Raw genomic sequence first — 25,592 nt, 5'->3', positions numbered from 1 at the left:
TCCCGCTGCCATTTGCAATTCAAGTATGAGTTCAGCGGAAGGGAACGTTTACTTCAAGCCTTATTGCCAGGGGGATACAGAGACAAAAAAACAGATTTTACAGACAAACCAAACATAGACAAATCCCATTTCAAACTGTTTAGAATATTTGAGGAATAACTCTTACCGCTTGCCTTTCCTTCTGGCTATTGTACAGGTCTGTACACCCTGAAAGTAACACCTGTTTCCTCCAGGTTTAGTTTATGCACGTGTAGCACATTAAGGATAGAGTTTACTAGATAGTAAAATGTGCTCATTTACAGTTGCAGTTCACATTAAAAACAGGATTGATGCACCCAAACACCAGTTGAGTTACAGTGCTTGATAGCAACAGTGAAGCTGTGAGTTTATGAGGTTTCATAAGGCAAACGGTCTCAGCATTTGGTGTGAGGTGTGGTCTTCGCGGAGGGGAGATGTGTCCGGTCGCGTGGGCTGGACAGTGCAGGATCTAACCACTAAGCGACCACTAACTCGGTAATATCAGTGCTCTTTCTTTGCCTGTTCTTTTCCAAATGTGACTGAAAACCCCAAACCTGACTACTTGTGTTTTAAGAAGTCGGTGCCACACAAGGAGTCAGCTGGCTCTATTCCTGTCTGTTTAATTAGAACCTGTTTCAACAGAACCTTCTCGCAGCTTTGACTGTTAGTTTTGACCATTTCATGCAATAAACTGTTGTATGCAATATGGCAGTCCAGAACTGACTGCGTTTGGGACAAATGAATTGAATCAGGTATGTGTGTGGACGCTGTACTGTAGCTTGTAACTCAGCTGAAGTATGGACTTATAAAATAACCAGTGGGAAGTACCAAGTTTTGGGTAGTTATTATTGATTTGATGAGTTTCCAAGAGGTGGCAAACTAATACGGCACATGGATGTTCATTTTCAGTTTCTTAGACATTGGCTTTTTTTCTGGCTATATGGCTGTGGATCTTTTATTTAGATTGTGAGGCTGCTGTTCATACATCTGCAAATTTTAGCCGAGTGAGCAACACTAGCCAAACTGTGCTAGATCAAACCTCCAAACAAGGTGTTTTGGCATGTGGAGACATTTTACTACCAGGGTCAGGTTAGAATCCCGTCTGCAGGACTGAGCTGCACATCTCCATATGATTCCCCTGTAATCCCTTGGATAAGAACGTGTATTTACTGTGGAGTCCCAAAGAGCTTAGTCAGAGCTGAAGGTTTCCAACCTGCTGGATGCTGTGCAGACCTACAATCACTCTTTTGGTCTCTCAGCATCACCCCATCCTTCCCCTTAATTTTCCTTCGGGTTTTATTAAGTCATAATGTCCTTTGACTCCAAATGGAGTTTGCATACTTCAGGGCAGCTAGATGGGATGGAATGGGGTGGGATAGCAAGCTAAATACACGGAACAGATATGAGCACAGACTTGATAAGGACCCTCTTTTTGCATCCCTTCCAGTTTATTTCCAGATGTTTTCATGTGGAAGCACTGTCCAGTTTTCCCCTTCCTAGAGCAATTTCTGACGATATATCCAACCTTATTGCCATGTTTCTTCATGCTACCACAGCGATGGAGCTCTAGTTCTTGAATCTTAGCACAGTGGTGCCACTGTTTCTGCTGAGAGCTTTCTCCTGCAACATGCACTAAAAGGCCATAGGTTAAAATAAATTTAAAATATGTTCAAGGGAAAATTCACTACACGACTGTCAGGGTTTGGGGATTTTTTTTTCCCCTTTTCTTAGCGCTGAGGCATATTAGAGATTTTTATGGTTTTGAGTGTGATCCAGCATTGATACTGTAGCTCTGGAGGAGTGCCAGCAGGGAGGCTTATAGAATATCAAGTTTTATACCATCTTATGTAATGTTTATGCGGGTGGGATATGACATATTGAAATTCAATTTATTGAAATTATTGAAATTATATTCATACTGCCGTGCTGCCAGTGGGGCTGAAATGGCTATGTTTTGTGGCATTCCCACTCGCACAGACAGACACTCAGAGACGACAAGTTTGCATTAATGTTTTTGTCTTCTCCTGCACCTATTTTCACTGGTGAACTGGTGCTGTTACACTAAAAGTCTACATTGTGCAGCCATAGGGCATGTGAATAAATAAGGGAAAGGGTCTGAGTTATTAAAAATAACGAAAATTTATTCAGGTTTGCATTGCTGGTTTGGGAACCTTCCTTTAGACAGGGTTTAGTTTCTTTTCAGAAAAGGCAGTATCTATTTCTCTCATTAATCCTTTCATTGCGAAACTCATGTTACAACAATGCACAGAAACCGCTCTACATGAGTTATGTCTTTTTGATTTTATCAGTCTAATTCAATCAGTGTGGATACATTTACATCTGTATAAAGCCACCCTGTACAATACAGATTTTTCCTGTCTAAGAGACGGAAAGACAGACATGTTTACTCTAAGGTCACTCTGTTGCCATGTGAGAGGTCACTCTGTTGCCATGTGAGAGGTTGGTGGTACCAATACCACCATGTTGGGGGAAAGATGTGTGAGAGGAGCCACTCTCCTAGCCAAAGTAGTACTTGCAGGAAAAAAAATAAAAAGATCTGTGTCAAGACCAAACTATAAGTGAATATAAATGTAGCTTTTTTAAAGTGTATTTGCTACTTGAAGCTGTTTCATCTCAAATAAAAAATCATTTATGTATTTGAGAAGTCTTTACTGTAGAGGCTGCCGTTTCTGACAAAAAAAGTCCCACTTTTTTGGCTGGGCATTTACTCACCTTATCTCATGTATCTTAACAGCCTCCTGAACAACAGCTAGAAGTTTGATATGCATTGCTGATGGGGATGTTGAGCCTTCTTCATTACAGTAACCTACCATGGAGCATCCAGTTCATGGTTATGGTCAGATTACTGCAGAGGAAGTCCCCTTTCGGACTAATTCTTGCTTAGCCATAAAGCAGGTGGCAGTAAACTGTTCTTTTTGTTCACTGTGGACAGAACAAGAACGAATGGGTCTAAATGGCAAAACAAGAAATTTAGGCTAGACAGCAGAGAAGCCTTTCTTGCTGGCAGGGGTAGTTAAGCACTAGATGGGTGTGGTACGTCCATCATTGAGGATTTTTAAGGCAGGTCAGACAAACAATTTTCAGGAATGGTTTGAGAAGACCAAATCCTGCCCTGGGCAAGGAGAGGAAAATGGGCAATCTGTTCTCCTCCAGCCCCATTTCCTCTGATTTTTTAATAACAATTTTGATGCCAGTTAATGATTATTATAACTACCTGTGCTGTCCCTGTGTATTTTACTGATATGTTCCTATACATGATTAATTTTGCTCTTGCAGTACATGCAGAGAGGAAATCATGATAACAGAATTTGTTAATGTATAAAGGAAAAATATGCCCCTACTTAAGAGAGCATTCAAATTCTGAAGGGCAGTTCTGACATCATCTTTTGCTTTTGGTTTTCTGTATACAGGATTCTCAGGTGTTTGTGACACATCTGTTTTTAACATCATTGCATAACATGTTTGGAAAGTGCTGGAAAAATATTCCAGCTTTTTTTTTTCTTTAAAATTTCAAAAATCCATTACAGGATTATACAGTAAAAAAAATTATTTAGACAATATTGCAGTTGAAATAGACTGAAGAATTCTTACACGTACTTTATTTGTGCTTCAGAAATTTGGCAATTTAAGAAGCCTACCCTATCTGTCGTTCTTAAGCTCATCACAGTATCTAAAATCAATTTAGCAAGAAGATACTTAGCCAGTGCTTTGAAGCATCCATACATAAATATTGCCATGTCATTCTGTTGGTTGGGATTATGTTACTTGCTGAATGATTGCTACTCATTTTTTGCCAGTATAATCAATAAAAGTGACACTGAGAAATCTGATCTTTCTTCTCTGCAGGCCAGCTTTGGGTGGTCTCCTTACATCATCTTTTCGGCAGCACCAGGAGTCCTTGGCAGCAGAAAGAGAAAGACGACGTCAGGAGAGAGAAGAAAGGTTGCAAAGGATAGAACGTGAAGAAAGAAACAAATTCAAGTAGGAACCAAATTTGCTCTCAGTCTGTTGCTTTAGTGTGTGATGGATTTGTACATCGAGACATTCAATTGCAAAATAATTGAATTGATGAATAGTTTGTGTGTTTCTTTAGATACCTTTCTTGATCTAAGTATCATAAGAACTGATATATTAAACACATAATGATGAATTTTGGCATTTAATAAACCAGCAATATTTTTAAAGACAGCTATGTATTTGCCAATTATACTGACTGGATATCTGCAGAGGCCTGGTTTTATTAGCTAATATACTCCTCAAAGTATAATCTCAGTGAGGCATAGGGTTTGAAGATGCAACAATGGAAGGAAGGTATCAAGAAGGGAGGAAGGGACAGCACTGAGACATCTTTTTGTTTTTATGTTCTGCAAAGTAAAAGTGTTTTGCTGTCTTGGGATGTACGGTAGTGTTTTTAAACTACTTTTTCCTGCTTTTCTGAACATGTGTCTCTTTCCCCTGGAAACAGCAACTGACAGAAAGTAATTATCAAAATTATTGCTGAAGCCATGGCCAGACAAAGGCCCCAGCTGAACGTAGGACTCTCCATTTTCCCATCTGAGAATGTTGTGTGCTGTGGGATCCCCGAATGTGCTGCCTGAGGATAGTTAGAGACAAGCCCTTCCTCCTGTTAAATCCATGCCTGGAAATACCAGCACAGGCATTAGCAAAGACTGCAGTGGGCTTAGGATAGATAAGGAGCCTATACCTGAAGTGGTTTGCCTACTGTCTGAAGAGGGTACATTAAGAAACTGATTTGTTTCCTCATAAACAGGAGTGAAAAGTAAACGTATTTTTAGTAGTTAGAAGACATAATGTAGTAATCTAAAGAATGGTAGGATAAATGTTTTGTAGCCTTAGAGTGGTATTTATGGAAAAGATGGCACTGGGTTTCATGTGAGCTTGTTTATTAGTATGCAGGATTGTTTTCACTGTAATCATCTCTTCAGTAAGAAGTGGAAATGGTCTGCGTCATAGTGAGTTTGGAAAAAGGAGTAACTTACTAGTGGTTGGTTGGTTGGTTGGTTGAAGGAGATATTCTCCTGGCTCCAGAAGATAGCTAGTTTAGAAGAAAATAAGAGGCGGAGGGAAGGTGGAAGAGCACCATAATAGGATCTTTGGCAGCCAACAGCTGCCCAAGTTCTCCTGAAACAGAAACAATCAGGTCTCAGTCTTCAAGCCTCTTCCAAAAACTCTCCCTCTAAGTGGTATCATCAGGCTGCTGCAGGCTGCCGTGGACAGCCAACATGATCTTTCAGAAAGGAAACTCCCAGACCAAAAAAGCCACCAGGACATTTGGCAGCTTGACCTGTTTGAATAACAGATCTGCACATTTCACTAGAGGTTGGCTACAGTAGTTGTTCTGTCACTAAAAAAGCTTCCTTAAAGTCAGAAAAAACAATTTTTTTTAAATATATATATTCATCCCATTACTCCAGAGTCAGAAACTGGTTAACTAAACGTCATGATTGTGTTGCATATTTAAGAAGACAATTTTTCAGTGCCCAGTGTTTTCTTCTTCTAGATTTGAGTTCCCTGGTCACTCAAAAGTTATAACTTGTGTTTGAGTAGAGGGTCTCCAAAGCCACCAAACTTTGCAGACAGTCAGCATCCCACAGTTGATTAAACAGTCTGGCAGGAGGAAGGCAAAGCCACAGCAAACAGTCATGGACAGTTTCATAAGAGTTCTTGGGATTACATTATCATATCATCAGTCTGGCTAGAAACCCAGTCTCTGAAGATGTATTTTTGATTAAAAATAGCACTTGCAATTCACAGCCTTTAAACCCGTGAGCGGTACTGGATTTACCATCATGACTCATTTGTTATCTCATTCTTTCCAACTCAGCCTGCACTAGGCTCTGGCACCATTATTGACAAATTGAGGATAATTTAAAGGAGAGCATCACCAGTTGTGAAAGAGCTTGGTTTTAGAAGTGTTAAAAAACTTCATAAGCTATTGCTAGCAAAAGGAACGCTTTATGTAATGAACATTTTTCTCAGCAGAAGAACTGTTATACCCGTTGCACATACAGAACAATATATCCTAAAATACAAGGGTTATTCTTCAGCTGTAGGGAAGGGTGAGAGTTGTCAGAGGGGAAAGAGTAATGTTAAAATTTGCCTGCTGAAAAATTCCTAGATGTTATTTTTTTTCGCTTGGAGTTATTCCCATAGCTATTGTAATTCCAAAGAATACTCTGAAAATATGATAAAAGTATAACCAGTTCAGGGATTCAAAGGATGTGGAGATAGCCTGAAACAGTAATGTGTGTTCCTTATTAATGGACTTTTGAAGAGCACTTGCAAGCAGATGTTTGATAGCTATTGGTATAGTAGATGATAAGTAATTTGTTTGATGACACAATATAAAGAGAAAAAATAGTGTTTTATTCATAAATGGAGTAGTTCTGAAAGTCTTTCTGGTACTCACAGGTTACGCTGTGGAAGAATCTAACAGATAAGGTGACAGTCTCATCAGTTTTGTCCACCAGATTCAACAAAATATTAAAAATACATTGTAAGGAGCTATCTTGCTGTGATACTGAGGCAGGCTGGACGTTCACTGGGTTCTGCTGTGCTCCGAGTTAAATTTGCATCCACGTTTGTGGATGTGACAGGCCTGCCTGAAATCACAGTGCTCAGGCGTCTGGCAAAGTTGAATTGGCAAAAGCTAAATATATGAGTTGCTTGAGGAGCTGTGGGAGGGGCAGCCGAGATAGAGGGAGGTTTGTATCTAAAACCGAGGGTGAAAAATAAAGAAGTGAAAGGTTGTTACCTGTCCGATGGTCCTGCATGCGCCTTGTAAGACCGAAGAATTGTCCTACTCGGTAATGCCAGTCCGCTGTCCCGTTTCCAGCCGTGGCAACTAAAACACAATGAGGAAAGGTATATTAGAAAGAGGGCCGATACGGTATGCTCCCTGCCTTGGTCTAGCCTGCCAGGTGCCTCAGTCACTGTTTCGGGGCATTCTAGATGGAGCAAATGAGGAATGGTTTAATAGCCACTAATGTGCCTGCTCATTATGGGTAAGTCCGGTTCATTGTATCTAATTTCAGATACCAGGTTTCAAAATGTGCTTCAAGTTCTTCACTTTTTGGGTTTTTTTATAATTACTTGTAATGACCTTCTGAACTACATATTTGGTGTACACATACCTGTGGTGTATGCATGGATAAGTGTACACACATACTTTTCAGCCTTTTTTACAAAAGCAAACTAATAATTTCTGTCGACAACAGCCTTCATTGTCTCTGATCAGCTTGTTTGTACTTCTCTTGGTTTCTCCTACTGTACTTACAATTCTGTTACTTACCTTATTCTTCTGGTTTCCTCTGCAATTTACTGGAATTCTCTTTTTAGCCGCGATTATTTAGACAAAAGAGAAGAACTAAGACAAGCAAGAGAAGAGAGGTTTGTACATAATGCATCCATCCTTCCCTTTGGTTGTTTGCACTTCCTGTATTCTCTACTGTGGAGCTGTCGTGTATTTACATTTTTAACTCTGCATGCACAGAACACTTTTATTCCAAAAGACTTCTATAAGACAGCGGTTGTTTCATTAAAGAGGAGAATTAAGTCCAGCTGTAAGCACAGCAATACATGAAGAGCAGTGGGACTGGAATGCATAAGAATGATTGATGATCTATCTTTTATCTATTTGTGTGGGAAATAAGCTTACTCCATTTGCCTCAGAAATTTGTCCAAATTTAGCATAGTTATAAATTGAATAAGCCTGTGTTTCTCACCCAGTGGGTCCCAAGCTTTCTGGAGGGTCAGAAAAGGCAACTGAGGATAAAGGAAATTGGGGTCACAAGCATTGCAAAACTGTAGTCACAGGCTGATGGAAACGGTTCTGACCCACTCCCAGCGTATTTTTATCTTTCAGGGGCGAGTTTTCTATGCCGGCCTCTCTAAACATCAGTGAGTAAATTACAAATCTTAGCAGTGTTTATCATTGGGGCATTGTTTTAGTTTTATTTAAATAGCATATTTAAAGGGACTGAGCTTTTTTTTTTTTTTTTTAAATTCAGTTAAATAGTTTAGAAACTCTGGGCTAGGCTGGGAGCTATGTGCTTACGAAAGCATGTTTTTTGAGGAATACTCGACTAAAGACCTTTGCTTTTCAGTAGCTTCATCTCTACGTCCACTAGTAATTACACCCTGGAGGGAGCTCTTGGTTTTACCTGGAAAATATGCACATTACTGAACAAATAGTAGATGAAAAATCATCCAGATTGCTTCAGTTCTGCTTTTATGGTCCCCTAGATATTACTCTCTGGAGATACTTTTGGATTGTCAAGAATTGGAATTACATTATCAAAGTATGAGAGCAGCCATCTCGGAAATCGTTGTGTTGCTGCGTTTTGGTGTTGGGGTTTTTTTCACAAAACCATCATACAGGAGGCAGTTTGTTTCTGCAGACTAAAGTCTCATCTATTGTGGCTGAAGTAGCTGATATTAAAAAATTATTTTGACATCTCTAAGAGTAAGAAAAGGTGGATGGGCTTTCCTTTGTCCTTCCAGCCAAATCAATTACAAATAGTTTAAAGCATTTTCTGGAATGAAACGCGTCTGAGCCCATAAGCATCATACACTGATCTGAGCTGAGTAAAACCTTTTACAGCAAGCATGCTCGTCAGCAAGATTTGAAACAAATTAGGAGCAAGTTCTCCAGCACTTCCAAGTTATAAAGCAATATGCCAAGTAAACTGGAATATTTTTGGGGAAGTGTTCGCCAGCAGGGCATCACTGCTGTGCAATCTGAGACAATTTCACTGGTCATTAGGAATGTGTCTTTATCCTTAGGGCTCTTTTGAACTGAAATGTTAAACTATCAGTTCTTCCTCATAGAGAGGAAAGACATATGTTTGCTTTGACAGCACATAAATATTGGAGAAAACTTCTGCAAGAGAAGTCTTGCAGCAGTAGTCCATTACACTGGCCTTCTGTAACTATTTTTGTCTAACAAACACCTTTGCCCAAATGAAGTTTCATTTCCTATAGCAAGTTGCATGTTGACTTGCTTTAAGTGAATGCATGGACTGTAAGAAAATACTGTAGCCAAGGTGCTAAAATCCTAGTTAAAATCTGGATTGTACGTTTCCTCCGTATCAGTTTGGAAAAGTAGAAGGAGATAATATTGAGCACATAGGAAAGGCTCTATTAAAAGCACTGGTTTGTCTAAATTCCGTCAGATCTTTGGAGCATTCTATGTACTGTTGTGTCACCCTGGAGCTCCAGAGTACAGGCACCCACTTTTCCAATGGCTCTGGGGTGGCCTCAGTACGAGGGAGAAAGATTCCTGCAGTTTCAAGGGGTCTGAGTGTAACTCAGCACCATTCATTTCACGTGTTCTTGCTGTTCAATGATTTGAGGCCTTTTTTACTTTGCTTGGTTGGGTGTTTTCCAGTGGTAATTTAAAAATAAATCCAAGAAAGGTGATCTCCCAGGTCCTCTCTAGTGTGATTTACAGCTCAAATGCTCTCAACCCCATGACTTTGTTGGTACGTAAACATTTTAAGTCACACTCAGGGCATTGCTCAGAGACCTAGAGAGCTCACAGTGATATTTTCATCTACTTGAAGATGGTAAGTGGAATGTCATGTTCATGAGGTATACCAGATGGATAGCCCACAGACTTTTGGATCTTGGTCTATAGAGAAGAGTCAGCATAGGCGTGACGATGTCTGTAGGTTTCCATGATTTAAAGGAATATGGCAGTATATACAGAGGCAATGTGTCAATCCTGTAGCAAAGGAACTAACTGCAGCAGAGGGGTGGTAGCTAATCCTTTCAACTCCTTCGGATTTTGGTCTTCATGAGACCTTGTGTATTTGATGCTGGCATTCATTCATTGTTAAGACATTGGGCAGAAACAAAAAATAACCTAAATAAATGTCATTTATCAAGTATGAAGTGTTAATAACTGATTCTTGAATGATTTTTATTTCTCAGTTAAATTGCTGTATCTGCTTATTAGGCTTCCCATTTGATAACTAGTTATGCTGATGTGCTGCCTTGAGAGTTGCTGTTCTGGTTCCCTTTTTTCTTTCAGTATAATGAACAGATACATTTGAGAAGGCGCATCTTGATGATAGTCCTCTGCTTGGCTGGTTGGCTGTGCAGCGCACAACTACAGAAGCTAAAATGTTAAAGCAGCTGAAAAAGAGCTGAGGATGATAAAACATTGTAGCTCCCCCCGTTATAGAAGGACCCATCCAGATCTTTGTTGTAGTCTGTTGGCAAACTGCAAAACCCTCCTCGGCAGCAGCCAGCTGGGCTGTACCTGTTTGAGCTAAGTGATCGATTTGAATGGCTCTTTATGAGTCTGCAGTCCCATCTGCTCCACTTGTGAGGAGGCGGAAGGCGCAATACGTAAGCGACCAACGTCAAAAGAAAGACTGGCTTCATGAACTGTAACAAAACGTTACGCTAATGCCAGCGAAAGGCTTTCTCCTCTATTGAAAAGGCAAAAATCATTCTTGAGAATTGGCTTCATGTTAGAACTGTAAACAGTTCCTATTTTATAACCATACAAGTATGTGGCTTGTTATATTTTCATCCAGAGTCTGTAGGGGTTCTTTTTCTTGCAGAATTTTTTCAAAGCCTGTGCATACCTCTGGAGGAATAAAAGCAAATGAGTTTGTTCTTCATTATTGCTGTTTGCAATAAAGTAAATTGCCTCTGAAAACACAAGGACTGCTCTTCAAAGACACGTTTCTATGCTGTATATGGATGTTTGCAAATGTGCATGCGTGTGTGGCTACCACATGTACTAAGCATGTTTGTTACCACATACGGCTGACTTCTTTACCCTGCCTGCTTTTAATGCACCCTCATACACTAATCTGGGCTGTCAGTGAGGCAGAAGGGGGGAGGAGAGGTGTTCCCTGTTACGAAGTGTTTACAACAGTGGGTTATAGGAGGATGACCACAGTGTTTCGGGGACGTAAGCAGTAGTCTTGATTAACCTGTTTAACAGTTCACTTGTGGGTAAGACAAACAGTCTAAAGCCCAATCCAGCTGCATTCATGAATTTATTCCTTAGCAAATAATGGTGGATAAAATTAGCAGACATCTGGAAGAGGCACATATTTCAAAGTTATTTTGGTCGAAATGTATAAAGCACACTATGAAGAATATGATTGGTAGCTGGTCTTAATAAACAGTTAGTGAGTTCTGCCTGCCTAAAATGCAAAACAGATGTATCTTTGTTCTTTTAAAGTGACTTTGATGAATAAACTACATGTGACGTCAGGTCCAAGCTATTGGATGTCTGAGTCCGGCAGAGAAATTTTTTAGAATAAAAAGAAGAAAACTTTCCATTGTAGACTCTGGAGAGAACAAAGTGAATTCCAGTGCATTGCTCTCAGAGCAAATAGAAGCAGGTTCAGAGACTTTAGATAGTCAGTCCAAACGTTTATTATTGGTATTGTTTTCAGGGAGATCTGTTTTTGTCTGCTGCACTGAACCATTTTCCTCTCCTTGCAGCAAGTCTCAGACTTTGGCTATTTGCATCAGTATTAAGGGGCTCTGGCTTTGGAGGTTTTTTTTTCTTTTTCTTTGGGTTTTTTTCCCTCCCGTTTTAGTTTTGGGAGAGGGAGGGCTGGGAGGAGGAGGAGGAGGTGAAGGAGGAGGGTGAAAAGGAGGACAGACAAATGCTTCCAAAAGGAGAAGGACTATGCAGACGCGATACTATATCTAAGGACTCTTTAACTCTGCTGTTTTTTGCTTTTGTTTTGTCATGAGCAATTTAATGTTTTTCAGGGCAATAGTCTTTACTTTGGTGTGCGTTTTTTGGCAGATTGACCAGGCAGGCAGTTTAGTGCTGTACCCCTTGTGTCAGGAAGTCAGCTCATTCTCTGCAGGTGTTTCATCCATAAACAAGCATCAGCCACAGACTTCTTTTTCTTTACGGAAACCCTCTGGAATTTAACTTTCAGATACAAATACTTGGAGAGGTTGGCAGCGGAGGAGTATGAGAAGGAGCTGAAGAGTCGGAGCGTAAGCCGAGGCAGAAGTGAGCTGTCCTTGAACCTGAGATCTCCTTCAGCCCCATCCTCGCCTGTACCCAAGTGCGTCAGCCCAGCATCCACAGAGTCCCAGGAAGAGCTGAAGACCCCTTCCACCCCTTGTGGGACCCCTCAGCCCTCAGAAGGTAAGTGAAAAGGAGGGAAGAGGAAAGAGCAGTGGTTTTATCACAGTTTCTCTCGGGCTAGCAGTGATTTTTGATGAATTAGTGCATGAATATAACCTCTGAGGTGCCAAAGTAAAAGGTCTATTATATTGTTTCATGCTGTCTTCCTAAATTTCCTCTTTTTTTCCATAGATTTGGATGTCTTCTAGTCTATTCAAGCAAAGGATACACTGCTAATTGTTGCTATAATTTATATTATCATTGTCTGCTGCTATTAGAATGGAATAATTGGAAAATACAGCATACAGAGGGTCTTAATTTTAGCATCATGTTCCTTGTATATTAGAAGTTACTGAATACTAAACCAACAATATTCCTGCCAACAGATTTTGCTTATGTGGTTTCTCTAAAAGAAATGCAACAGATGGATGCCAAGATTATAATAACCTTCCAGCAGAGCGCAGGCTGAATGGGACAAACAGAAAAGGTCTTGAATTGAAGGCAGGGAGGGTGTGTTGGTTATTTTTAACACCAACAAAAACTCTTAAAATTGTAGCACAAGTAGTAAAGGACTTAAAAGAGACCACAGACAATTAGTAAAAAGGAAAGTATAATTAGTGTTTGCACGGTTGGTTTGCTGTCATATAATTTATTGGTGTACAGAGCAATATTTTTTGTGTGTGCACGTCATTCTGCCGCTTGCATCATGTACCCCTCCTTCAGTCCTCAAAAAAACACCCACCATACAGATTTTATTTGCGCCACATGATGTTGCATTAACATTGGGAGCTAGAATGCATGTTGAGGGTGAATTATCGCCACCGTTCATTTTTATTTTATTTGATTTCCTGCTATGTGCTATTGGTGATTAATGCATTTGTAACTTGCACTGCTTGGTTTTATTGAGTGTTATGGCTGGTAGCATGCTATAAAGCAAGGCAATTTAAGAAAAAAGTTACAAATACTGAATGTTGCATATGTTTATCCTCACCGTACTAAGTAGGTGAAGTTTATTGAATTTAGGTTTATATATTTTCCCAATTATATTCCCAGTTTTCTTGTCTGGCACCTTAAAAGTCTCAGTGGAATCATTTGAACTTAAAAAATGTGGATATTTTCCTGTAACACTGATATTCAGAAACATCCAGATGCCCATTTTTTTTGAGTGCAATATTGCTTTTAGAGCAAATAAGCTGGGTTTTTCCACCATTAGGATTTCAGAGCTGGGTAGGGAGCAAGTATCTCTCTTATGATGATTATTTTAACATATTTCTCCTGGAAGCATTAAAAAAAAAAATGCGGTATGAAATGGAGCGGCACAACCCATTTGGAGAATACATTTAGAGCAGGTGTACAGGGCAACTTCAGGCAGACAGAATACGGCAAAGCTATCAACACGTGGGTAGGCAGGACATCTCTACCAAAACTCCTGACAGTATCAGTAGGCATCAGAGGGCAGCACCTGGAAGCCTGGCAAATGGACTGCAATGAGAGAACATATGGATGGGGCAGGGTAAGTCTCCAGCCGGGGGCAGCTGCAGGCAGATGGCCAGGACAGCACCAGAACAGGGGCCTGGAATCTGCATACTTCAGTGGGAGCTGTGCATGAGGAAGGGCTGCTGTTTCAGGCCTACCAAAAGCATTGGAAAGGTCATATGAAGTAAAGAGCGTGTGGGCAGGGCAGGCTCTCTCATTTGGAGGTGGCCAGGTTATTGGATATCAGCCAACAGCTGGCAGGCTTATTTATAGATTGTGTGCCATGGCCTCTAGACTATTATCTGAGTTCCTTATGCTCCATAATGAATTAAAACGTCAACTACTACTGTCCTTAGGAAATGTGATGAATCCCACTTAATAGATAGAGAAACTGAAGCATTAACTTGCTTAAGCCAGTTGTAGGAAAGCTGAAATAGAGCCATGGACAGAACCCAGATTACTTGCACCCCAAGCAGTTGCTTTGAACATGGGGGTCACCATCTTCCCAAGCAAGGATAAAGCTGCAGAAGGAAAACACTTCCTCAGTTCTGTGCATGGGACCCTCCAAAGACTCTGCAAGAACGATGTTAACAGATGTGTGATATTCGTCTGCAGAATTCAGAACCTGAAGTGAAATGGGAAGTGTGTTCCTCTACTAGCAAAACAATAAGTGATTTTTGGAGTCAGATTTATTTTATGCCGTTTGTGCTGAAGTATCCTTTGGCCATCCAGTATCTACTGGGCTTAAGAAGGAAATGGATTTTTTCTGTGGAACTTTGTCCCATGCTGTGAAACGTCTCAGTATATTTACTCAATATAAAAATCTGGACTTACTGAGCTGAAGTGTTTTCTCATATAAAACAATTGGTTCCACTAAAGTAATCAAGTCTTGTAAGACTTACTCTTGTAAAACTTGGGGTATAGCATTCAGAGGAAATGAAGGCAGTCCCATAACTGCAAAATGGAACTTAATATTTTTTTTCAGAGCAACTACTTCCTCTTTTGTAATTTCATTGGAGAATATTTTATGAAGTGCACATGTGCAGTAAAGGAAAGCAACAATAACCAAGACATCTCTGAAGTCAATCCACAAAGGAATTGGAGATGAACCCTTCTCCGAGAGGAGCAGCTTTTTTAGCACTTGAGGAAGTAAGCAGACCAACCCAAGTGCACATTGTGGACAGTAGGAAACCTTCTGAATATATTAGTAGCTAAGCAAGGTTCAAATACTGCCTAAAGTACGACTGGTGAAAGCATCTCGGCAGATGGAAAAGCACTAGAGCATGAGAGTGCAGTGAGGCCATTGCAGCCCCAGTTGTAGAGCCAAAGGAACCATGGTACAGAAAGTCAGAGGAGGAACTGGGGAGGGGGACAAAAAAAGATCATTTCTGACTTGATGAAGAAAGAGCAAGTTCCCTACTAGTGATCACTCTGTGCTAGTTTTACCATCACGAGGAATGGGAAGAAAAGGTTGGGGTAGGGGTGGAGAAAGAGAGTGAGTTCCTGCTAAATTCACAGCAAGAGGAATCCCGTGCTGGAGGAACTGAAGGGAGATAACAACCAAGACTTTAAGCGATGCCTGAACAATTGAACCAAGAGGGCTTGGGTAGGTATAGCCATCTTCAGACTTACTGTATGCATCCCCAAGAGACGCTTAGCGTATGTATCTCCCAGCTCCAAGTAGAGAGCAGAGAAAATAGATGAAGATGCGGTTGCCTAATCTATTACCCTGGCAGAGGATTAGATGTGGGCCCGGAGGGATGTTTTCTCTCTGAGGGCTTACAGGACTGGCAGCTTGAGGTCTTATCAGCAGGTACTAAGGATATGACATCTTGTGTCTGCTTCAGAGTTCGTTTATAGTTGAGTATCTAAAGAAAAGTCGTTTCCCTTCATGTCCCTGTATAGCATTACAAGTTCGTAGCCACGTTTTTCAGAAGGGAGCAGCTTGCTGTCCTCTGTAACCTCTCACTCAAAAGAAGGCTATCGCCAACATCTGATCAGATCATGGCAGATCAGGTTGCTAGGGCTTTACGTGGCCAAGTCTTGAAAATGTCAGAAGATGCAGATTACACCACCTCTCAAAACGACAAAATCTTTACGCATTCATTGAGGGACCCTGCTACCATCTCTTTTAGTGATGAGGTTACACAGCCTTTTTGGGAGATTTCATTCTTCTGAGAATCTTCGGTTTTTTTTCCAGTAATACATTTTTAGAGATTAAGTTCTGGCAGAAAAAAGAAATGGGCATATGACTCAAAAAATTAGTCCTTAAAGCCACATTCAGTTTTTCTCCTCCTGATTAATCCAATTGCAAGTAAAACTTCTGCTCATTTAAAGACTGCGATTCCCTCATTTGTTTTAATGGGTGGGAGGGGGCAAGGAAGCTAAGCCTTGAGAGAAGTGTGAAAAATAGTATATGCAAGTGAAAAGAGATTACCTCTACTACTGAATCTGGCAATCCCAATTTAGGTTTAAGAACTGTATATGTGTAAGAATTTGGTTTTTAAAAAAAAAAAAAATGTTGCTTATAATGGCATCACACTTCTTAATGTCTCAGGAATGCCTTCTTTGCTGTTGATGCTTTTTGATATGACCATGCTGGCTTCCCTGAGTCTTTGCACTCTCCACCAGCAGAAGCCTGAAGAAAGGGAACAGAACCTGCTCTGTTATTTAACTCTGTTGCCACCTGCAAGGTTGCCACTTACAGTAGTGTTTTGTCTGTGTGAAAATTGATCCAGTAGATACGGGACTGAAAGTTCCAGCTCATTTCAAATAGGCCACCACCAAGCATTCACCGAGAATTGTATTTTTTAACATCTTTAGAAGTTCTCACCAGTATCAGCCCAATGGATTACACAATGGAACTGCAAGTGATGGACACACATCTAGCTTGCTGGTTTTGTTCTCTGGCTAGTGTTTGCTGACAGATTTGATTTTTTAACTGCTTTTTAAGGGAAGCGCTACTGGACTTAGCTCACTATTCATAAGTTAATTGGGTTATTGGTGGATTGTTTGATATTATCCCTAAAGAGAGAGAGATATTGTCAAAATGAGTGTCAACGTATCCCTGTTTTGTTCTAGAAGTTCTTAGATTTTGATTCTCCTTGAACTCAAAAGAGCAGCCTGTGTCAGTATATTGCTCTTTACTCTTTGTTATATATTAGATTCTGTTAAGGTACTACATCTTTCTGCTATGTGTGGAATATTTCTTGTTTGAAGAGTCTCCCCTGACTCTATCCTATTGAATCTTCAGTGTAGCTTCATGATGACAAAGGTGCCATAAGCATTAGCAGTCCTGGCCGTGTTTTAGTCAGCTGCTTTCCCCACCAAGCTGTTGGAGTTGACCTTTTTGGTTATTGCATGGCAGCTTTTGTTTTAGAGAGAAACATCTAAAATTCATACAAAACTATGATGAGTTGATGACATTTGTATATATGGACCATTGCAGCGTGGCAAGCTCAGAGTCTTTCATGCTACAGTACCATGTTAGTTCCAGGAGCTCCTGAAGGATTCCTAAGCTTGCATCTCAGCTATATTCAAATCTCAGCTTGACTTTAAAATGCTCTTGTGCTATACCTACACACTGACAGCTGTGGTCAGAAACACACCACTGGGATTCAGAGTGTCTGCCAACTTCTTGCCAGCTCTCTGTAATTTTGATTCTCTCATAGGCAGGGTCCAGGGTACAGTCATAGGTAAGGTACATTTAGAGAGACAAGGCATATGCAGAGCTGCTCGCATATCTAATATTAGACTTTTAGATGTCGAAGATGTAGAAAAGGGAGAAAGGTAAGCTTCTAATTGGGAGTGTTTTAAAACATCTTAGAGGGATTTGAGTGAGCATGGGCTATATATTAAACATATTATGTGTAGTTTTCTTTTATATAAATGTATTATATGTGCATGTCTGGTTATTTAACTAACTACACATTTAAAATCAATTGTGAAAGTGCAGAAGCTTAGCTCCAATGAAATCAGTGGCAAAAAATAATTTGCAGTTCTGTACGCTTAAATTATATGAAATGAAGTGGAATAGTGTGGCACTGAAGATGCATTACTGAAAGCTATTTTAAAAACATGTGTTATTGTAAAGATAAGCACAGGCATTGTTAGAATTCATTATTCTTTGTGTGGGTGTCTCAGAAAATAGGATAGGCACACAACATGAAACAGTCTTAGGAAAACATTGTGACCTTCATTATTTTGGCTTATACTTTCTCAGGATAAATCTATTTACCTGCTCCCTAGAGGACTGAAATGTTTGGATTGCATTCCAGTGTGATACTTTTTTTCCTTCAAAGATTCATGTAGTTTGTGAAGGAAGTCTCATCGTATATCGTGCGATCCAAAGACCGTGAGAAGTCCAGAAGGCTCTTTTGCAATATTGTAATGAAAAGTAGTTAACAGAGGGGAAAAAACAAGTATGACTTGGTCGTTGTAGTTCAGCCACCCAACACAAGATTTAGTACAGAGGGAATTTGGGGAGTATGCAGAACTAACGTGCATGCCCATTTTCATCACTCTTGCATGGCCATTTCAGTTTTCAGAAAATTGTGAGCTGCTTGATGTGAATATGTGTGGATGCTCTTCAGTTTCTTTGCAGCATGCAGAGAATATTTGCATGTGAACATCTGCTGGTTTAGCTAAAAACCATAAAGGTGAATGAATTAATTTCACTGTCAGTGATAAAGCAGGGAAGAAGAAACCATGTGTACTATCAACTGGTTGCTGTGTGCCAACTGATAAAAAAGCTCATCATATGCCATATGCCAACCAATTGGAAACTAAATTTGTGCCATATGCCAAGCAGTTGGAAACTTTGTTCAGTTTTGATGTGGCTATTCTGAAGCAAATGTGCATGAAAAAACATATGTTTTTTGTCAGCCAAATGTGTGACAGTGCCATTTCCAGACTGTGCCATTCAACTGTGTTAATAAAACTAATATTTGTATTTTTTCGTTGAAGTGTTCCTCATCAGGTGAAAAAAGAATTCTTCCAGAACCCAAAGAAAATTCAACCAAAAGCCACAATCTCCCTCCTTTTTGTTTTTTAAAAGATCTCTTCCTTCCTGGCTCTGTCTAGGCACTGAGTTGTCAATGTCATGCTCAGGTGGGATGCCCATTTTCTGCAGATTCGTTCAAATCCTTATGCGAGTCCAACACTCCAGCTGTGGAAGTATGTATAAAAACAGTGGGCTGGCTCCAGACAGCAAGCGAGGGGGTTTGCCAAGCCACTCTCATGTGCAATGCTGTCGTCGCACAGTATTCATCAGTCTGTTGCTCCTGATGTTCAGCATGCCGTGGACTTGCTTTTTATTTTCTTTCCATAAGGCACTTGAACAACTTTCACGTTGCTCTCGTTTAGAGGGGCGAGCCCGAGACGACTCCGTTATTAAGTGAATCTCTTTCTCCCGTTGTTCTCTCCGCCAGTGAGTGCCAGTGAACCTGAACCAGAGACAGAGACAGAACCAGAACCAGACCCAGAGCAGGAGGCTGAGGCTGAGGCCGAGCAGGGAACGGAGACACCCAAGGAAATAGAGGCTACAGAGGTGGGACCAGAGAGTGAGGTGGAGCAAGGACCAGAGAGAGAGCCAGAAGAAAGTGCAATACTCAGTGAAAAAGAGAGGCAGAATGAGGAAGTGAATGAAAAAGACAACTGCTCTGCATCCAGCATATCCTCAGCAAGCAGCACTTTAGAGAGGGAAGAGAGAGAGGACAAGTTAACCAGTGACAATGAAACTGGTAAAGTGAAGCTTTTTCAATAATGAAAGGTTTCTGGTGGAAAAAAAATGTTAAATTAGCAGCTCTGTTGTTGTGTTAATTAGATAACAAACCCTTTGCGCCTGTCTAAGACTTCCATCACCCTGTCCAAATCCGTTTCCATTCTCTGCTTGGCAATCCACAGACTCTGGTGGGGTTTCCGTGTTTGAGGGACAGTAAGGCCTTGATGAAATGAGGTTTCCTTTGACTCAAGACCATTTTCTTCCCCCAAGATTAATGTATTAAATATTGAATTATCGTGTTGCGGGAACTTGCATCTCTAGCTCCTAGAGAATTTATTTGGGTTTTCTACACATAAAACAATGAGAGGAGGGGCCCTGTTGATACGATTTGTCATGAGATTCCAGATATCTTTTCTCATGCTATTAGCTTTTAGTGGAAGAGGAAGAGCGATGAGGACTAGGATGTTTGCTCCTTCCCTCCAGTTTCCTGTCTTCATTAGACTTCGGAAAGCAGAGAGAGATACATAGGAGCTGCTGAAGATAGGTCTGGGCTGTGGCCATCCTTAGCTCGTGTGGAGGAGGCACGTGAAATAGACCTTGTCTGGAAAAGACCAGTTCTGCAGTGACCAGTGGTTCTGGTCAGATATGCCACCAGGCACCTGTAAAGGGTAGCCCAGCCTGGAAAACACCTTAAGAACCAGTTTCTGCCAGGAGAGATAATGACAACCAGAGCTTGACAGGCAGCCCAGGTAGGGAGTAAAAGGCAGATTCTGACCTTCATTGATTAATTACTCTTTACTTTTTTTAGAGAGAGGTAAAGGAATGTAATGTAATTGGGGCATTTGGTTTCCAAGTCTTCTTAGGGCTGAACAGGGGAGTGCATTGTCCTAAGTTTTCTACATTCTAGATAAGAAAACAAAAATTGCTTCACAGCGTGAAATAGTCTTGCTCTTTCCTGAAAGAAGAGGGATGACACTGAATCACAAGGATTACCTCACAGAGATAAACTGTCATGTTTAAACTCTATCACTTTTTTTTTCTGGGAAGCATTAAGTTAATTTTATTCTAAATACAAGAGCTATCTTCTTTTCAACCAGCACCGAGATTGAGTTACTTACAATGTTATTGTACTTTTAAAGAATGTAGATGGATATATACGTAGGAAACAGAGGGGAGATATGACAGATGAAGGGTGTCATTACACTGTGGCATAGTCCAAGGTAGTCCAAGTGCAAGTAAGGGAGAACAGGTTACAAGTTTTTTCCCCTCATCTTGTCTGTTACCAACCTGTTACCACTCTAATGAAAGTGCTTATGTACTTTTTGTTAAAAGCTAAGAAATGTACCCTGTTATCGAAAAATCAACATCTTAAAATTGACCTACGTTACCAGTAGACCAAAGTTGTATTAGGTTGTGCTATGTAGGAGGTCTCATGTAGTGAGCTGTTTGCTCTCTAGTAGGTGAGGAGATTCAGAAAGCAAACGAGAGCACTTTCTCCAGCAGTTCTCACATTCCCAACAAGCAGTTTGCCGTGTATGAGGTGGCCCATTGGTTCTGCCCAGATGCATTAAGGACAAAGGAATAAAGCCTTTGGTCCTGGCTCCTCCTTCATTAGCCATCCTGCTGAATTTGGCTTCCAACAAGTCTTGTTTCTCCGATGGTATTGCAAAGTTTTACCTGTGGAGAGGAGGGCAGAAGAGGCCCCCAAGGTAGCAAGAGTCTTCACAGCAGTAATCTTTGATCAGCTAAGGCAGATGGAGGCAGTCTTGGGGAGCCCAGATTAGAGATTGTGTCTGGGGGAATTTTGATGAGTGGTTTTGCAAAGGGATTAAATCCTGGAGGATCCCAGCTGGTGCAACTGAGAGCGGGTAGGTCTTGTGGGATTTGTAGAAGGGATCCTGGGAGCAATCTTGAACATCTTTGAAGGAAAGGCTGGGTGTAGGGGGAAATCCTCTGTGCGGGCTCAGCTGGGTAAAATCTGTGGTGTGGGGAAGGAGTTGTCTAGTCACGTTGTCTAGTGAAACTGCCTCAGAGACAAATCTAAGAGACTACCTCAGGTGACAAATCTTGGTGAGAAAGTAATCCCATGGATAAAGTCTGAGGAAAAATAAACAGAATAATGAAAGCAGTCAAGCCTCCTGCACGAAAGTAGAAGAAAATAGTTTTAGAGGTTGCATCCATAGCTGAAAAAAAGTCTTCCTTTTGTCTGGGGTTAAACCTCTGGACTCATTTTAAAATGCGGTTTAGAGGTTGATCTGAATAGAGGTGAGAGTCGTTTCTGTCCATGTGCTTTGTGCTGTGAGACCCGTCCTACATTTTAACGTGGTGTTATTTTAAAGGGGCAGGGGGGAGTTGTGGGGCCCTGGATGTGGATCTCACCGAGGGGACACGTTCTCAGAGCACAGGGCTAGATGTCATGGTAAGAAAGCAACTCCATTGATGAAGGAGGCCATAAAAGATGTTTAAAACCCTAAAGTATTGAAAAAGGTGGGAGCATAAGGGGAGAAACAAAGATAAAGTGGAAGTTTAAGAGAAAGGGCAACTGACAGGTATAAAAGAAAATCTTTAACCACAAGGGGCCAAAAGGAAGGCAGGCTAGCAATCAAAATAAAATATGTTTAAGAAATAGAGTTTATAAAAAAATATATTAATAAAATGTGTAAAGACTATGGGGAACAGAAGGAATCCCATACAGGAAATACAGTAAGTGTGAAGAGTTATCTTTGTCCATGTTTAATCACTTCATCTGATGCCCACTGGAAAAAGAAGCACCATAATTTTTAGACACATCATCCACATTGGTTAGCAGTATTATATTCAGGGAAATGTAGTCGAAGAGACGCTTACATCATTTATTTTTACAATTCTACTGCTATAGTTTGTTATTTATGGTGCTGTCTCAAACTTGGTATTTTGCAGATTATTGTTGAGAAAAGCAGTAGTCTGAAAGTTGAAGCTTCATTACAGTGACATGTTAAATGATTGTGATGTGGGAGGAAGGCCATTAGGCTTTCAATGCCATCATATATTACAGGGAGGGTAACAGTGGTTGATGAGCAGCATTTTCAAAAGTCTTTTATAAAGGTGCTCATATTCCTAGAAATAACTTTAAAAATCTTGCTTATGCTTATACTCACTGAGTTCCCTGAGAGCTGTACCCTGGGTATGCAGCCTGCTCTGGGATTCAAATAGTCCGTGTTGTCAAGATGGCCCCGGTACCCAGCCGGGAGGTCTGTGGACCAGGCAGATGTGAAAGCTGTCCTCCCCTAGCCAGCAGGGAGGGAGGAGGAGGAGTAGGAGTAAGCAGTTACATGTTGACCTTGACATCAGGCAGGGAAGATCTCTTTTATAAGGAAATTTTCTGGGGTGGTTCCAGTTTATGGCCAGGTGAAGAGTATGACGATAACCTATTTTATGCCATTGTCATGATATTTAAGCCCCATTCCAGATTACTAAAGATTCTGAGCATTTATGAACTGTATGAAGTGAGCTGGGGTATTAAGTACAAAGTGAAACCTGACGGATTTCAGGAGAAACCTGAACCTTGAAATCCTGGCAGTTATATAGTCCCTCCCGAGCTACACTGATTATTTCCTGCTCCCATTCCTTTTTTGAGAACTACTCCCAGCGCATCAAGGTTGGGCCATATATCAGCACTGTCACTTATTTCAAAATTTTCAAAGCTACTGCTTGCCCAGTTTCAGAACAATTGTGCATGTGTCCCCCAAATTTTTTCTGGTGGGTTGAAGAGTGTTCTTGGTGCTCTGGCTCCCTCCCCTTGACTCTTCCCATCTGTATGTGTGTGATTGCAGGTCCATGGTCACAGACCATTCAGGATGCTGGTGTGAATGAGCAGTGCAGCAACATCCTCAACAACAAGCGATTTATGCTGGACATGTTGTATGCGCATAACAAAAAGCCCAAGGATGAAGAGGAGAAGGAGCTGGAGGCGAAGGAGGAAAAGAAGGAGACGGAGGAAGGCGAGGAGTCACTCACTAGCCTAGCCAGTAGGATCTCTATCCTTCAGGCCACAAAGCAGGCCAAAGATGAAAGTGTCAAAAAGATGGAGATCGGAAATCTGGACAACCAAGGCAGTGTGAAAGCCTTTGCGGAAAAATTTAACAGTGGTGAGCTGGCCAAGGGGACAGCCATGCCTGAAGATGAAATCAGTGAACAGGTCCCTGAGAAAACACCAGCACAGCCAAAGAAGGAATCTGACTACATCTGGGATCAGCTCATGGCTAATCCTAGAGAACTTAAAATCAAAGACATGGATTTTACAGACTTGGGGGAGGAGGATGATGTAGATGTGTTGGACATGGATATGGGTCCTGGGGACTCCCTTGTTCCCCCTCCTCCACCTCCACCTTCTTTTCTGGGTTTGCCTCCTCCACCACCTCCCCCACTGTTTGGATGTCCGCCTCCACCTCCACCCTCTGCTAATTTATTGGCTCCTCCTCCGCTGTTCAGCACTCCTCAGGGTTTAGGGTCACCCCAGGTTTCTAGGGGTCAGCCAGCATTTATAAAGAAGAAGAAAACCATCCGTCTGTTTTGGAACGAGGTACGGCCATTTGAGTGGCAGTGTAAAAACAACAAACGCTGCAGAGAATTCCTGTGGTCGAAACTGGAACCCATTAAGGTGGACACTTCCAAACTGGAGCATCTCTTTGAGTCTAAGTCCAAGGAACTGCCTGTCACAAAGGTACAACTCGTATTCAGCTTGCTATTATTTTGCTATTGTATTGGTATTCTTTCTGACTTAGATCTAGGTGATTTATGTTGTTTATATGAAAACAGTGGAAATTACTGGATGTGTTTCTAGCTTGGCCTATGACGGAAGATATTCCATGGCCTGAAACTAGGAGATGAGGCTAGGGTGGTGTACGCGCCAAGCTGCCCTTGTATCTCAGGTCTGCCGGTTTTGGGATATCACTTCAGGTGGAGAATACCAACAAATTTTACATTAGGTTGTTTGTAGCTGAGTGCCAAACTAGGTATTGAAATGTGAAATATTTTCTCTTACATTCACATAAACGTCACAGCATGATGATTCATATCTGTGTATTTGACAGTTCTTCGCTTGGTAATATCTTCCTAATCTTTATGTAGAAAGGTTAGAATATCAAACTGGATCTGCTGCAAAAAACCTACACGTATGCTTTGTTCTGAAGGATCAATTTATCAGCTGGACCAAGTTTGCAGCTAAACTCTGCAGGGGTGTTGGGTTTTTGTTTTATACTGTTGAACGGGCCTATTTTAAATCCTTAATTTGTACAATGTGGCTATCCAAATTTTAGGATAGAAGCTGGCACAGGAAATACCTCTGTAGCTAGGATTCCCTCTTCCTTAGGAGCATTGTTATAAAATAAATAAAATAAAAGGCTGATGACATGGCTGTTTAACATTAGACTCAACAACAAAGGGAAGTCTTTTATAGTTAAGTTTTGTAAGAATTTGAAGTAGCATTAAAAAAGTTACTAGCATGAACATTTGTTTTTCATGGCTAAATAAACTTTTACTTCTAAGCAGAATAATAGGTATCTGGGAAACAACATTTTTTTCCAGTTAAAATGCTAGTAAAAGATGTCCATCTCTTACTTAAAATAACTAAATCAGTTGTATGTTTTCTGTGTATGCCTATATGTTTTATAGTGACATAAAAAAGTCAGTACCTTGACTATTTTACGTCTCTTTGGCTCGCAACAGTTGTTATATATTTTACGTATCATATATATTATTGTTTGCTCTTAATCTGGGGAGACTGGATGTCTCACGGTAGAAGTTCTCCGTGTCACTTGTCTGGGTTATTAACTCAAAATTTTCTCATAGTCATTCTTGATCTTGGCCAAGTGGAAACATTGCAATTTGAACAATCAAGCCCCTCATTAAGTACCTAGCAAACAACAGGTACATAAATACATGGCTCGCGTAGATCCTGCCATCACTGTTCTTAGCTGAATTTTTTGACACAGATGCATGTAGATCTGAAACATATGGCGTAGCAGCTCTAAAAACACATTCAGCTGATCATTCATTTGGCCGGTGCTGAGATTAATTTCTCTCTCTAATTCCTTTTCTGCTGAGGAAGGAATGCTGATGACGTTGTGGCATGTTACTCCTCATCTCTCTCCCTGTAAATACAAATCTGCCACAGATGGTTCATAGATGGAAGGAATGAGAACGTTTTCTTAGATCCATAAAACATTTAATTCCTCGAAT

General features: G+C 40.8%; 1 protein-coding gene across 11 annotated transcripts in view; it reads left to right on the top strand.

Moving 5' to 3' along the window:
* Positions 1-25,592, top strand: part of FHOD3 (formin homology 2 domain containing 3) — a 416,636-nt gene that overhangs the window by 324,106 nt on the left and 66,938 nt on the right. For 7 of the 11 annotated variants that reach the window (XM_076330251.1, XM_076330250.1, XM_076330246.1 and 4 more), the window contains 5 exons: positions 3,886-4,020; positions 7,399-7,449; positions 11,982-12,196; positions 19,081-19,392; positions 23,186-24,075. In XM_076330251.1, coding sequence (XP_076186366.1) covers positions 3,886-4,020; positions 7,399-7,449; positions 11,982-12,196; positions 19,081-19,392; positions 23,186-24,075 — 1,603 coding nt within the window. The remainder of the gene's footprint in view (positions 1-3,885; positions 4,021-7,398; positions 7,450-11,981; positions 12,197-19,080; positions 19,393-23,185; positions 24,076-25,592) is intronic. The other 4 variants (XM_076330252.1, XM_076330249.1, XM_076330247.1 and 1 more) reach the window with 2 other exon arrangements.

This window comes from Aptenodytes patagonicus, chromosome 2 (assembly GCF_965638725.1).
Source record: "Aptenodytes patagonicus chromosome 2, bAptPat1.pri.cur, whole genome shotgun sequence".
In the NCBI taxonomy this organism is placed as follows: Eukaryota; Metazoa; Chordata; class Aves; order Sphenisciformes; family Spheniscidae; genus Aptenodytes; species Aptenodytes patagonicus.
Note: the sequence above shows the minus strand (reverse complement) of the source record. Positions and strands in the feature narration are given on the sequence as shown.